The following is a 15,475-nucleotide window of genomic DNA, read 5'->3' as shown; positions in this document are numbered from 1 at the left end:
CAACAGTAAGAGGTTTGTACTTTCAGTTCCAGGTTTTAGCAATATCTTGTTGTTATTTTCTAATTGTCAGTTTCCAAAATCCATTAAGCTGGTTAGCAGAGTGTTTAAAAACAAAACAAAAACCCCCAAACAAAAAATCCACCTCCTGTGGACCCTGGCATAGAATGCTATGCTTAGATAAATTCAGTGCAGGAAGGCTGGGTCGCTGTAGTGGTCACCTTTGTATCTTTATGAACATGTTACATTCTGAACATTTTTCAAGCATTGTCCAACTTGTGAAATTGCCACATGATTCTGAAACTTGGTGGTAGGAGAGAATATAATTTGGAAACACTCGTACTAGTTGGAATTCATTATTGTTGTATGTACTTAACGTCCTCTGTGTACTGAACAGAGCTTTACTTATTTTCCTTTGGATTAAAAAAAGAAAAATAAAATTAACAGCCTGGAAGAGATGAGGAAAAAATCCAGCTTGAAATTGCAGAACACAATTTGTCATCAATTTTATCCTTGTGTTTCTGTCTCCACATCACCTTTCATGAAGGAAATTGATCCTTATGTCTTATGCTTTTAGTGGCATGTTTACTAGGATACATTTTGATGTGTTTAAAATTCTGTAATTCAGACTAAACAAAAATTACATTTCATTTGTCTCTGAAACAAGATGGTCATCTAGTTGTTGGTGAAAAGGGCATTACAGTTATTGTTCCTCCTTCCCATGCTCTTCATTAGGTGTTGTAGAAAGTCAGTTGGGAAGCAGAGGCTGAAACTGAGGGCTAAGACCCCTTTTGATTTTAATGGGAGTTGGGTTTCTGATTTGTGAGTCTGAGACATGTCTAACTTTCCCCCCCCTTTAAATTGTTGCCTGCAACTGTAGTTAAGGCACTTTCCACTTACCTTCCTATACGTATCGTAAGGGAAAAGTCACCTTTTCTTTGTGATTGTTGCTTCATAAAGAAAATAATTCATTCAAGGAGTTTAAAGGGGAAATTAAAGTATATTGGTTTCAAGACTGATTAATCATCAGTGTTACGGGTAGAGTTAACTACAGAAGTATTGCTAGATCTCCTACTAACACTGAAATGGAAGGTGTCTGAGCAGAGTGCAGCCCCGCTGCGTGCCTGCTGTTGGACAGTGTGGTTGGGGGTGCGAATAACATGAAATCTGCATCCTGCAGCTGCTGGTTTGCTATGTTTTAGAGTCTTGTATTAACACTACAATAAAACAGTGACCAAATCAGTTCCTTGGGATTTTTGCTTTTGAGTTGAAGTGCAAGATAATTAGGAGGTTACAGTTAATTGGTAAAAACATGTTAAAGACTCCAAGATATCCTCTGTAGGTAATACCTAACGCGTTTAGATAAAATAAATCCTTTCATACCTGTTTGGCTTGCTGTGGCTACTTCTCCAGAAGGTAAACTGAAAAAATGGTACCAACAATTGGCAGAAAAATCGGTATTTCTTCTCACTTAACTGAACTTGTAACTGGTTTAGGGATTTCATTTATTAAAAGAATTATAGTGACGATCCATTTTTTAAAAATACTCATCTTACTTTCAGGAAAATTACACATAGGCAATTTATTTGAGTTATTGCTTTAGTGTTAGCAGTAGCAGATGATATTGTACAATTTCTATGAATAAATTGCCTAAATAAAACTGCTTGTGTGTTAGTTAACGGAGGGAGCGGAGTGGGAGGGGGTTGGAATGAGCTTACCGGAGCTGATTAATAACGCTGCGGATCGGGCCCCCTGCTGGGGGGCGCTGGGAAATGCACGTTTGAAACACCCCCGTGCGGATGCTGAGCCATTTCAGTGTATTTAGCATATAACAAACCTTCTCTGGGAACCTGTCAGTTATTAAAGCGTTAGGTAGTTTGTTTAATTTGAGAATGAAAAGTTAATCTTTTTTCTTTCCTTTCCCCAGTTTTCTAGACAAGATTGACATAGTCAAGCAAAACGAGTACACGCCATCTGACCAGGTACGGGAAGTTGCATTAAGAAATTACACAGTTTATCTGCCCCCTCAGTCTTTGCGGATAACTATCTCATTAATTTCTAATTGCCATTGTGACACTAACACAGGTATTGCCAGGTACTGTACATATTTAGTATTCCAGTAAAAATTACCTTGTCATTGGATTGAGACTATGTTTATACATGTAAATGTACTGTGACATGAAAATCTGCCTGGGTTCTAGACTTACATCGTGCTTCTGTGACCCTGCAACTCAAATACCCACTTGAATTAGTAATTTATAATGTTTTGCCCTCCTTGCTGAATAACTGTCATCTACTTCTTTGATGCAGAGTTGGTTGGTATCTTCTCGGCCCCACTGGCTCCCACTGCAAACCAGATTTGCTAAAAATAACCTTAGATGATTTTAATTTTTTGTCAGAATAGGAATTGTAGTTTCCATTTTGTTACAGATAATCTGAGGATCTTTTAAGGACCAAATCCCATATCCAAAATCACATGTATATTCCCAACTTCCTGCCCATAAAGAGTGCAGCTAAGCGTCTAGTGGACTTCTGTAGGATAAATAATCGAAAAACATGTTAATGTCCCAAAACTTTTGCACACAGTATTGATGAAGAGAGAGCAGTTTATATCCTTTAAAGTTGGTCAAGAATAGATTAATCATTCATCCTTTTAAAAATATGAGGAGTTTTATAAATGAGGCTGCTTTATCACTGAAATAATTCTATTTTCAAGAAACAAAATACTAAAAATATAGGTTATCATATTTAAAATTTGGAGCAACTAATTTTCGGATATGAAACTTAAAAACAAGTATCAGTTTTATACTGGAAGCTAAGGGTGTCAGGAGTTTAACTTATATTTACTTAGTATGCAGTACTAAGTATAGTACTTAAAATTACTTGTAGTAATTACTTAAATAAGGGGAGTATTTAAGTAGTTACTTAACTAAAATCATTACATACTCTTACTTCTGTAAGTAACAGTAAGCACAAGTACTTCTGGTGCTTGTTTGGGACCATCATGTTTGTCTTGATTTCTAGAGGTGCAGAGCTCCAGAGGGTCCAGTTTTCCAGATTTGCTTCTGTTTATTGGGACATTCGAATTTTCAAACTGTTTCAAACACAAGTTGGAACAGTGTCTAAATATATCCATATTTCAATCTGAGTATTAAAATAGCCGGACAGCAATAATTTACTGTCAGAAAAACTGATGTTAAAATGTAGCCATTTTGTTTAATGATTTAACAGTGTTGTCTAACCTTTGGATTTTGTGTGGTTTTGACTTTGACTAACCAGTTTGGTACCTGTGTAGTAAGAACAGAGCTTTTATTGTGCATGCACCTTTTTTTTTTTTTTTTACAGCGTGTTCCGCTTACATGATCTTGTCTGCTGCAAATGTTACTGTTCATCTGCTACTTAGACCCATTGTGAAGAACATGAAAAAGTCCTAAATTATAAAACCTTTAGTTCAATTCCAAGTAGTCTTTTGTAGGTAGTTATATTTGGACAGTGTATTGAGTCTGCAGCCTGTGCAAATCAGGTTCTTGTAGTTCCCCACCACACCCTGTCCATGGCTGTCACTGTTCTGCAGTACACAATAAATAAAAGCCCCTATGGTTTGGTTTGAATAGAATCTCAATAGTTTGTAGCTCACAAATTCTGATTATCAGTTTTTTCTCTATAAGAAATCTCAAATTTTGTCTTTGAAAAGCACAACTTTTACGAGATTTAAGTGCTTGAGCTCCCAGTGCTTTGAAGGAAAAAATGGAAAATTCTGAGACCTGGACACTTAATAGCCAAGCAGTGAACAGCTGCGGGAGGGAGGCCTGTCTTCTGCGGCTGGAGCTGTTGGGTGGTAGTTTAAAGACCCTGTTGTGTGCCACAGTCCCGTGAAATCTGTGAATGCATCATCAAATCTCGAGGGATGGGTTTCTGCTCTTCTGAACACTTGCATTTGCTTTAAGTGACCTGTAAATGTTTCCTTCTGTTCCAAGCTTGGCACTTCCCACCTGCTTGTGAAACTATATGTGCTTTCAAAGTTGAGCACACCCATACGTGTGCACATGTTTTCAAGATCAAGATCTTAAATGCAGCTTCATAATGCTCTATTCCCTGTTTTTGCAGTACGGCATACACTGTCAGCACTGCGTAGAAGGTTTTAATTTCTGTTGCTGGATATATGAAGAATTACGAAGTATCTGTGCTGAATCAATGACTTTTCCTTTATGCTCTAGGATCTTCTCAGATGCAGAGTTTTGACATCAGGAATTTTTGAAACCAAATTTCAGGTGGACAAAGTAAATTTTCAGTAAGCATCCTTATTTTTTTTTGCTTCTTGCTTTTTTTTAATACAATGCAGACCAATACCAGGCTAAACTGGAGGACAGAACTAACATATGGTCACCGAGACTACTGTATTTTTCAAGTTGATGTTTAATAGAAAGCAAGTATTTTACAGTTTTTTAATTTAGCAGTCTGGGTTTAAAAAGAAATGCAAATTGAGTGTGCAATTTTCTGCTTTCATTTTAAATCACAAAGAACAAAATGTTTTACATGTATTTTTGCTTCTGAGTATTTGATTCATTGCTAGTTCATATTATGAAATATTTGAACAAAAACTTTGTACATATCTAAGTAACAGAAAATGCATGTTCTCTTTATTGTCCCAGGTTAGAAAGATTGCTCGACCCAAAGAAAAGTTTAGTCTTGTCTTGTTGACTTTAGATCTGTGATACTTGTTTCAGCAAATGACTTGTTGTAGGACCTTTTTAAATGTCTTAGCTTGTAAGGGTGAAAATGAATCTGCAATGTACGTACGCCAGAATTTCTTACCTTCAACTACAGGTGTCAGTGAAAAGTAAACATAGTGATATTCTGTGATGTGTATGTTGGTGAATTGTTACCTGTTCAGGCTCTCGTTATCCTCAATTCCTTTTAGTTTCTATGACATGGAAGTCCTAAAATTTCTTACATTTTCTGTTTAGATTTAGGGAAGAAAAACCCCAAACAAAGCATATTTTGACTTGATTTATGTTTTTCTCTTAGTATGTTTGATGTTGGAGGGCAACGAGATGAACGCCGAAAATGGATCCAGTGTTTTAATGGTATGATTAGCATTTGTGTTTGTTCTATAAAATTTTAATGACCAATCTTAATTTTCTCACTGTGTGAAACCCATCTTCTTTTCCATGTAGCTTGACAAGGAATTATCTGAACAGTCATACTGGATGGAATTTTTCTTGACATGTAAACTTCTGTAACTGCACAGAATGACTTTAGGGGGAATGTAGGTAGAAAGGAATTAAAGTTTGATGACTTCACATAGCTTGTCCATTTTCTTTGGTTTCCCTCTCTTCATTGCATCAGGCTTTTTTGGCGGTGGGTTTGCGCTATGTGAGTGTTAAACTCGAAGCTCTGCTCTGTCTTTCAAGTGAAGGTTTACATGTGTTTATACATATACAGAATACACAATTACAGTATGATTAATATATGCATAAAATCAGAATATTGTTGTTTTGTGCATAATTGCAGCCACATGGCTGTGTCTTGGGTGCTTCTTTCCGAATTAGCACCGACCGATTAATGCAGTATGAGATTGTAGGGAACATGTCTTGTTAGACATGGTGCTGCGTACGGTATGTAATAAGCTACAGCATTGTATAGTGTAGCCCCAAAATGCCCTTGTCAAAAAAATCTATGATGGAGTTTCTAAATCTGCACTTTTCTAGGTAGCCATGCATATTAATATATTTTCTTGGAAGACAGCCCTAAGGGGAACGCCCTTATGCTGAAAACACATCAACAAATACCTTCATTTAAGTAACATGCATGTAAGCTGGATTCCTTAGAATGCTAAGATAGCCCCAACCTAGGTACGGGTAAGCCCTGAAACGTCTGCAGGCATTTGGTAGGGTCTGGAGTCTTAACACTGATGTCCCAGGCAGTTTAGTGTAGGAACTCCCATACAGTTTAAGTTGGGTGGGTTTGTGTTTATCCTGAAGCATTTCGTGTACCTTCACTACAGCTGTTTATTTTACTCTAAATCTGTTCAGATGTGAAACCTGTCTCCACACAGGTTTTCTTAAAGCTAGAGTTGGCGAAAATATTTTTTCCCTTTTCTTTCTCATTTGGACAAAATATTTATGAAGCTAGGCAAAAGTCTATCTTTTTTGTAGAAAAGTTCTGATGAGATCGTACAGAACAGATAAGGTAGAATGCAACTTCATTGTATTGTTTTCGTTGTATTTTGCTGCAGTTACTGTCATAGAGGATCACCTGAATGCTTTCTGTCTGTGTGGAACTCTGTGTAATATTTTCTTCCGTGCTATTAATAAGATTTGTCTGGGTTTTACCTCTTCTCCTTCCTCTTCCTGTTACCGCACGATCTGACTCATCTCTTGTGCTGTTGATGTCTGAGGCAGATGCGCTGGGAAGTCAGTGTGAGGGTCTGGAGCAGCACAGCCACACAGAAACACAGAGATCTGGATTCTGTGGTCCTGGGAATATCTCCCAGGAAAGAGATCGGGGCCTCTAAGCAGTATAGTGCGCTATGGGAGGACTAGAACAATTAACCATGGTTCATAGCAATCTACCGTTTTTACTATTACCATTCACGCAGGTCAGAAGTGCAGTTTGTCTTGAGGTCTTCCCCCAGGGGCCTCCCTGTCCTTTCTTGATAGCTCAGGGTTGCTTTCTAATTTCTTTACGCCTTTTAAAACTTAGTTCAATTCTCCTGTTAGCTTTCTTCAGTTTGTCTCATTTCGGTTCCTTTCTTTTCTACATTTTCTGTCATTCTGTCAGCTTCTGTTCTGTGGCCTGCCTTTCTATCTTTAATGGTTCCTTCACTTTGTTTTTTTTATTTCTGGTACCTGTAAAGCTTTCAGCAATAGCATCCCAGCCTGTTCACTTCATGAAGCTGAAAATCTGGCAGCTTTTTATTGAACTTTGGGATTCCTAGATATATCTTCCGAAGTTCAGCATTAACTGATGGGTGTTTCTTGATTTAGATGTGACTGCTATCATATTTGTGGTGGCGAGCAGTAGCTACAACATGGTTATACGAGAGGACAATCAGACCAATCGGCTTCAAGAAGCACTAAACCTCTTCAAGAGTATCTGGAACAACAGGTCTGTGAATTGAAGTTTCATTGTTCATATCACACTAATTTGTAATCTTGTCGTACACGATAGTCAAGACTTGTATGCTGGGCTTGGCTAGGATAGAGTTACTTTTCTTCACAGTAGTTCATATGGTGCCACTGTAGGTTTTTGACTGAAATACTGATAACGCACTGCTCTGCCCCTGCAGTGCGCAGTAGGTTGGGAGGGGACACAACCAGGCAGATGACCCAAACTAGCCAGAGATGTCCCATACCACGGTAACATCGTGTGCAGCAATAACAGGCAAAAGAGGGGAGGTTAGGAGGGTTAGCTGTCTTCTGCTAGGCATCAGTCTACCCACGGGAGGTGTGAGTGGTTGCCTTTGCATCACTTATTTTGTTTTCTTCTTTATCCTTCACTGATTAAACTTTTCTTTTTTTTTGACCACCAAATTTTCTTGCTTTTATTCTTCCTTTAGTCTTCCCCATCCCACGGAGGGGGAACATGAGCGAGTGGCCGTGTGGTGCTTCGCTGCTCAGCCAGGTTAACCCACACCAGCAGTGTAGCCAGTGTTATTTGCTTCTCACAGTGCAGTCCAAGCTAGTCTGCCTGTTACACTAGTGTCCAAGACGCTCATCTAATTGAAGAAAGCTCTGGAGAGTTACAAATTGGTAGTTGCCATATTGAGGCTGTAGTAATTAAAGCAGTGATAGAGTAGTACATGAAAAAGTAGATGTGCTGTATGAACCTAGCTGTGCCTTCGGTTTCAATTTTCTACAGGTGGCTACGGACCATTTCAGTAATTCTTTTCCTGAATAAACAAGATTTGCTAGCAGAGAAAGTTTTGGCAGGGAAATCTAAAATTGAAGACTACTTTCCAGAATTCGCTCGCTACACTACACCAGATGATGGTAAGATTTTAAAGTTTTATTAGCAATTTATCCATTTCCTTGTTAACCACATTTGTAATGTTTTCGGTAATTTGAGCCAAGACTTAAAAACTCCTAAGTAGATGTAATCCTCATTCTTTCAGCCAAAATAATAAATGTAATAAATATATCCATTTATCATAATAGTTCATCTGTGACCTCACTAGTGTTATGCCTAAGCAATGCAGCGTGAGACTCAGTAGTCACAAATATGTCCTCTGGACTCCCCCTTGTCATATGTGTGGTCATCTCTCTAACCTGCCAAATGTCCAGTACTGTGGCCACTGTAATATTCCTTTGTTCTCCTGAAATCTGCTGTTTTAAATAATATGTTATTGTGGATCTTATCCATAGTCAGTTTTGCAAAGTGTGTTTCTATCATATGTGAGCAGAAGACAGAACAAGTTACAATTTTTAGGTGCTATCACCAAAACCCATCTGTTTTAATGAGATACTTATTCTGTTATTAATCAGCAACACCAGAGCCTGGTGAGGATCCCAGAGTTACAAGGGCCAAGTATTTTATTAGAGACGAGTTTCTTGTAAGTATTTCCTTCTTTCAGTATTTCTTACATGATTTATTTTCAAATATAAGTTCCCGCGCACCTTATACTGTTGCAAAATGCTCTTGCTTCTTGTGTTGTTTATGTTTAACATCCACACTGCATAAACCATTGTTACATTTAAGAGCTTTACTGCTGTTCGTTAGCTGCTCTTTGGATATTTGTTTGTTGACACTGTGCATAATTAAATAGCAAAAGAATTGGTGAGAATTAAGAAACCTCAGATAGCGTGATGAGTGAAGTCCTGCTGTTATTATAGGGCCAGGTTTTTATTCCATCTAAAGATAAAGACTAATCTAAAGATGCATCATCTGTAAAATATTAATATTCTTTTCGTAGTGTCTTTCCCATTAATGGTCAGATGGAGCTATAATAGACATAGGGTTTTTTAAATATTATTACAAGTACTTGTATGGTGAGCACGACGATCAGATTGTGGACTCATTTTACAATGGAGCAACATAAAATTTTGCTTTCTGTAAGTGTAAAGCAGGGTTAAAAGCCTTGTACAAGGAGGCAAAATCCCACTTTCTTCATGGACAAATTGACTAGGAGTTGTGTGGCTAAATTCACCAAAGCTGCATATAAATAATAACACTTTCTTGAGTTCCCGTTCAATTCTGAAATTCCCCAGTACGCAATGACCTTCTCACCGTATAATTCAGATAAATTTAAATTTCATGTTTTAGGTGAAGAGACTGAAAAATTGTGGGCATTTTGCCACACACCCTTTGAAACCACAGCTCACACGTACATATCTTAACTTTCATTCGTCTGAGTTTGGAGAACATTGGTTTTTTTCCTCAGTCAGTTTTATTTTAACCCAGTATCTCTCTCTTACTTCTGACAGAGAATCAGCACAGCAAGTGGAGATGGAAGGCACTATTGCTATCCTCACTTCACATGTGCAGTGGATACAGAGAACATCCGGAGGGTTTTCAATGACTGTCGGGACATTATTCAGCGCATGCACCTTCGCCAATACGAGTTGTTGTGATGGAGAGCACTTTTTTCTGTGTTTTGGACTCCTTATTCCTTATTAAAAAAAGAAAAAAAAAAACACCCTTGCCCACATAGGGTGGAAGAGAACTGTTTGAATCTCCCATTGATTTGCACCCCTCAACTTTTTCTCCTTGCTGGACAATAGCAGCACTTCTAAGCTTGCTTCTGTACCCCTCGGACAGTTTGAGATGGCCCCTAACACTTAAAAGGCCATTTCCATGAGGATTCCCTAACACTGTTATTAACAAAAAAGAAAAAAAAAAAAAAAGAAATAAAAACTAATTAATTAAAAGCCCTGAATGTGGAGCACCTGAAAGAATTGGGGATGAAAATTCAAAAGATAAAACAAAAATTGGGGAGAGAAAACAATAGGTAATTTAGCACTGTTGTGGGCATAATCATATAACCCGTGATCTCCACTTTGTATCATTCACTGCATCAGACTAAAGAAGGTGCCAAGTCACAGACCAAGTTTGAAGACAGACACTTGAGTTTGGTTCTCTGACTGTAATGTGGCTTTGAACGGAAATACTGACAATTCTACAACAGACCTAGACAGTGCAAAAACCAACTGCTACCTTTCAGAAGGGTATTTTTAAAACCAGTCTTGGTGGTCTAAAGACAACCATGGACATTTATGAATTGAACTGCGTATGGCCTGTGATTGCAGAAAGAGTTAACCACACACTGTTTTCAGTTTGTCCACTGATGATCCCGTCTGCTATAAAAATCATTATCTGGACTGTAGTCCTCACAGTCTTTCCCTTCTTTTTCTTCTTCCCTCCCCTCATTTTTTATTTTACTGCTGGATTATTATTCTTGTACAGACTGTAAAATGTATTATTTTGTACAACTTTATTGAAAAAAAAATAACTTGTAGAAGATCTTTGTGCCTTGATTATGGCTGTACCTGTACAATGAGCTAAGATGTAAGTATGTTTGATTGCGCTGTACAGCTTTGTCAACCCTATCTGCAGCATTAGCTCAAGGTAGGGAAAATTTATCTGTAGTTTAGTTTTTCTGGTTTATAAAAGAACGAAAAATACTGTTTAGTAAAAAAAAAAAAAGGAAAAAAAGAAAAAAAAAAAAGAAAAAAGTACAAATTGTGCAAACTTAACCACTTTAAAAGTGAGGTCTTCAACAAGTGACCAGATGTTGCAGCATCATGCTTTTTAATTTTTAGCTTTAATTCATTTAAATCTCTATCCAAATGCAAAACATGGCTTGTTTCTACATAAACCAAATTTTGCTACAAATTACAAATGTTAGTCTTTGGTCATTCATAGTCCTTTTTGCTAAAGACAAAACCAGAACAATAACAGACACATAGGGCATCATGCAGGTCTGGTGACCATCTCTAGACTGGGCCAAATACCCCACCAACCTCCACTTAACACTGCGTGGGCAGACTACTACCGGAATGACAAGGTGTGCACTGCCCTTGGATTTGGCCACTGAATTCCAGTTTCAAATGACATTTTTATTTCTCTTTTAATAAAGAGATACTTTAGAACCTTTTTGTTTTATATTAACTATATAAGTAGCTTAAAGTGAAGATGTGTGGATTTTCTTAAACTTGAATAATTTATGCAAATTATATGCTTAGAACAACATGTGGTACAGTAAAAAGAAAAAGAGCAAAAATCACTGTAGCAATAAGAGAGCATGTAATTTTAGTAACTACTACACTGCTTTATATTTTATACCTAGGTGTTTTATGTCTCTGTGAGTGTGTTACTTTTTCATGTGTCTAAACCTACATGTACAATTTGTACAGACTCAGAAATTACAGCTGTAATAACACATCTAGAACAGTGTTAGCCTATATTACTCAAACACCCTTGTTCCCCCTTCATTTACACCCCTAAACTGATCTGGATCTTACTGCAGTAACTTTAAAAGGAAAACAAAAGAAGCAAAACAAAAAAAAAAACCCCACCAAAATACTTGCCTCTTTGCCTTTCACACTAGCTTCCCTCCGCCCAAGAGACTGTGTTAACGTTCTTTTTTGGGAAGAAGTCCAGTTTAAATTAAAAGTAGGGTGTGGTCAGTGATGTCTGTGCAGCTAGATTTGCTTCAGGTATCAGATGCCTTTCGAATACTAAGAACTGCAACTGTTCAGAATTGTGAGTTTTCATTGCTTTTTTGGCTAAACTTTTAAATGACAATGAATCACCTAGTCCATTTTCATGTCGAGCAGGGACTTGGTGGAGTTACTGTCCCATCTCTCTTAATTCCAAATCACTAGTGATCTTTCAGAAGACACTAAATCACCTACAAATTTTAGCTGCGGTTGCTACTCATCTTTGATAAATGATCTTTCCTGTTCACAGGTGTAGAGAGTTGCCACCTGGACTCTGTAGAACTGTAGGAGAACATGACCGAGAATAGCCCCCTGTGATTGAAGAATGTACCCAGTGCCTGTAGGTTAAGGGCTGGTGTTTCCACTAGGTAAAAATGGGACACACATAGTAGAAAGGAAATTCATTGTGAGCCTTAATTTTAGTTACAGGAGCCAAAATCTTTAATTGAGTGCCAACCCTTATCTTTTTACGCCTAGGAGGAGTTAGTGTAAACGCCAAATTTATAAATGGGGAAAACCTGTAGTGGTGTTAGGAATGTAATCTCTCATCTGAGAGAAACAAAGCACCTCCATTAAAAAAAATAAAAATAAATTAAGCTTCTTCATCTGATATTGAGAAGGATGCATAATAACAATGAGCTATATAAGACAGCAACAGTTGTAAGAAACCTAAAGCTTTATATGAACAGAAATGTTTAAGGGATGCTTTTTTTTTTCCTCTTGAGCAAGGAAAAAGGCAATTGTTTTGAATATGGTTGAGTTGCACAACTATGGAGTGTGTGTGTGTCTTAATGTCTCAGTATTGCCTTTGTTAGTCTCTTTATTAGTCCATGCAGTTTGGTGGCCTGGTAAATGCAAGTCTTATTTTTAACAGCTTTCTTTTTTTTTAAATACAAAACCATAAAGCTTTAATGCTTGCTATTTAATAAGTAACTGTGTTTTCTTCTGTCTCTAATTTAGTGGCCATAATTTGCAGTTAATTGAACCATTCCAACCTAATGCTTACCCATATTTCCTAGTTTTGTTTTATTTATTTATTTGAACTTCTTGTTTTAATGATTGAGGACTTTCACTTCTGTCTCATTCATCTGTTTGGAAACTTCTGACCTTACAGCCAAAACTTAACTCATTCTACTCAGTATTCATCATGATGCTGAAGTGTAAGATACCTGCAAATGTAAACACTACCACTTCTATGAATAAAAGCAAATACAGTGGTGTAGGGCACATTTGCATCACTATAGTTGAGGTTGTGTCAGTATTTCCATTATAAACCCATAGAGGGTCTCTATCTTGGCACTAGATTGCCCTACGCTAAATCTCTGCCATACAAGGCTTCAGCTCAAGCATGATTTGATGGGTTGGTTTTTAAACAGTTTCCAGCACAAACTCTCGTTTCTGTTTTAAGTTATACAACTGTTTTGTTGGATGGGGGTTGGTTTAAAAACAAAAACAAAACAAAAACAACAAACGAACCTGGTTCAAGATTGTTTTTTGGCACTTCTGTAACTCAGAAATGGTTTTAATTTCAAAACATAACCTTTGGCAAGCCAGTAACCTACAATATGGTCTGATCACTTTGGGTATTTTGTAAAAATAATAATAAATTGTAGAGATGTTGTGGTTTCAAAATCAGCTACTGTGCATTTGCAGTAACTTCTTTCAACCCAAGAACTTTTGTTAATTTCTACATTAGCACACATATTGAGCAGCCAGTGTGATGCAGCAGCATAGTGATAACTCCTGAAGGGTTGTTGTTTTTTTTAATAATGGGGAGAGATAAATCCACTACAGACTAAAAAAAGATTCAGCTGCTTCTGAAAGCATCAAAAACTGCTCTGTTAGAGGCTGAAACTGGAGCTCTGCAAGTTGTTAGGAGCAGACTTTGATGCAAAAGGATTTGAAAGCATGCTGGATCAGTTGTCATAGACAGGAGCCCTGGGGGCTTATCTTCATTTATCTAAAAAGTATTTTGAATCATGGCATCGAGGATAGGATTTAAATTTGAGTATGTCATTAACTCTAGAGGAACTGAAGCAAATTCTGTTCCAGTATGTTGCACATAACTGATAACTGCAGGATAATTTTCTTTTACCAATAAATCTATGCACAGAAATATTAATGTTCATCACTTTAGAATCTGAGCACCTTGTAATGAGTTGTGGTGCAATATTCCTGTAAATTATGTAGGATGTTTTGTATTATATCCTATTTTCCAATGTTGAAAGTTATCTACCAGGAAAAACAAAAGATATAAACATGATTACACAGGCAGTTGACCACAGATACGGAGACAGACCCCATGGTATCTGAGTACGAGTCCAGTGCCTTAGTGTTAATACTGTTGGCGATGGGTGCTATACAAATGTCTAAGATGGACAAAGTTGTTGTAAGTTATAAAATTATGTGACCTGTTCTGGAAGAGAGGAAGTTCTCTTCTTTTCCCAACTGTGTCTAATATGCTGTGTGTATTTCTAACAATGCTGGCACTCATAACACCTCTTCCATGGAAGTCGGTGATAAAATTCCTACTAACTGTAAGAAGCAGGATCAGGGCCATAGATTGCTATCAGTGGAAATCTCACACAGGAACGGGTCCTCATCCCTAAAATATGTGTTGAATTTGTGTAACAGTAAAAATATTTACAAGCAAACATCTGTTTGCAGTCCAAAACCAAAACTGTACCCTTCTTCCTCAGCTTGATATTTCTGAAAATTCATCCAGTGGGGAAAAAGTCGTTCTGTTCTATGACAAACTTTGGTGTCTTTGTAAATAAAGTAACTACAAAGGGGATTTCAGAACCTCTGCCGATGAAAAGATCCCTCTGGTGACTGACAAGATAGAAATTCCAAGAGTGAACCTATTTTAATCCTAGTCATAACCAGTTAGCTTAAATACTGTGAGTGGATGTGTTTCAGTGAGTAGGTAGGTAAACTGCTTTGGAGTATTTTACTATATTGCAGAAATTGCTAAAGTTTCAGCCGTGAGTACTGGCTTCATCATTAATCGTTTACAACCCTGATTCTAATCTTACTAAAACTGTTTTTTTTACCCTGTTTACATCTAATGTACCGAGCTGAGCAAAATAGGTGCAGTTTAAAGCACAAGTCTACTTGGAAAAGCAACTTGGGGAGGAGGTGGGGAGGCAAACTCATCTCTTACTGCATTAAGCATAAAAATAATAAGGTGGGTGGTTTTTTTTTTTCTAACTTCTGTGTCCTACCTATAAACTTAGCCAGATTCTGTGGAAAAGCAGGGAGTTGTTCTCTAGGTTAACAACAGCAAATGCTCACTGATACCTCTGCAGCAAGGGGTAACTGACCAAATATGGAACTGATAATTTTTGCTTTAAGAAAAACAAAACAACAAACCAGAATTTACAGTTTTTCATAATTTTTTTCACGTAGGAAGTCTGCCTCAAAAATCTTTATTTTAATGACAGAACAAAATAAAGCCTTTAAGCATTGTCCCAAATACAGAGAGAACGATAAATTTTTGAGGGAGAAGATGCCGACGTTAGGGTTTTTCATGTAACAACATGCTTTCTAAGGCTGGGGTACCAGTGGGCAAATGTAAGCAAATTCTAAATTAAAATGTGAATGTATCTCTTCCTTTCATTTACCTGGTTGTTTTCTTAAATGAGTTTACCGATACTTTTTTTTTCTTGATATACTACTACTCAAGGTTGGAGAAGGAACAAGCTTAGGACAGAGGTAGTAATGTTGGGAACTCAGTTCTGTTGTTCTGTTATGCAAACTAGTATTTTCAGGCTGTGAATTTTACATTAATTATTAATAGTGAAGTACAGTGTTTCTAC

The 15,475-nt window shown here is 37.2% G+C and overlaps 1 protein-coding gene across 1 annotated transcript; it reads left to right on the top strand.

The window, feature by feature from the left end:
• Nucleotides 1-1,925: 1,925 nt before the first annotated feature.
• LOC104459267 (guanine nucleotide-binding protein G(s) subunit alpha) lies at nt 1,926-11,375 on the top strand. The gene is made up of 7 exons (XM_010084166.1): nt 1,926-1,979; nt 4,215-4,288; nt 5,026-5,084; nt 6,987-7,107; nt 7,861-7,991; nt 8,484-8,551; nt 9,423-11,375. The coding sequence occupies exons 3-7, from the start codon at nt 5,027-5,029 to the stop codon at nt 9,567-9,569; spliced, it is 525 nt and encodes a 174-aa protein (XP_010082468.1). The 5' UTR covers nt 1,926-1,979; nt 4,215-4,288; nt 5,026; the 3' UTR covers nt 9,570-11,375.
• The last annotated feature ends 4,100 nt before the right edge of the window (nt 11,376-15,475 follow it).

The sequence above is a fragment of the Pterocles gutturalis genome, unplaced genomic scaffold, assembly GCF_000699245.1.
Source record: "Pterocles gutturalis isolate BGI_N339 unplaced genomic scaffold, ASM69924v1 scaffold31330, whole genome shotgun sequence".
NCBI classification, from domain to species: Eukaryota; Metazoa; Chordata; class Aves; order Pterocliformes; family Pteroclidae; genus Pterocles; species Pterocles gutturalis.
This window is presented reverse-complemented; position numbering and strand designations above follow the sequence as displayed.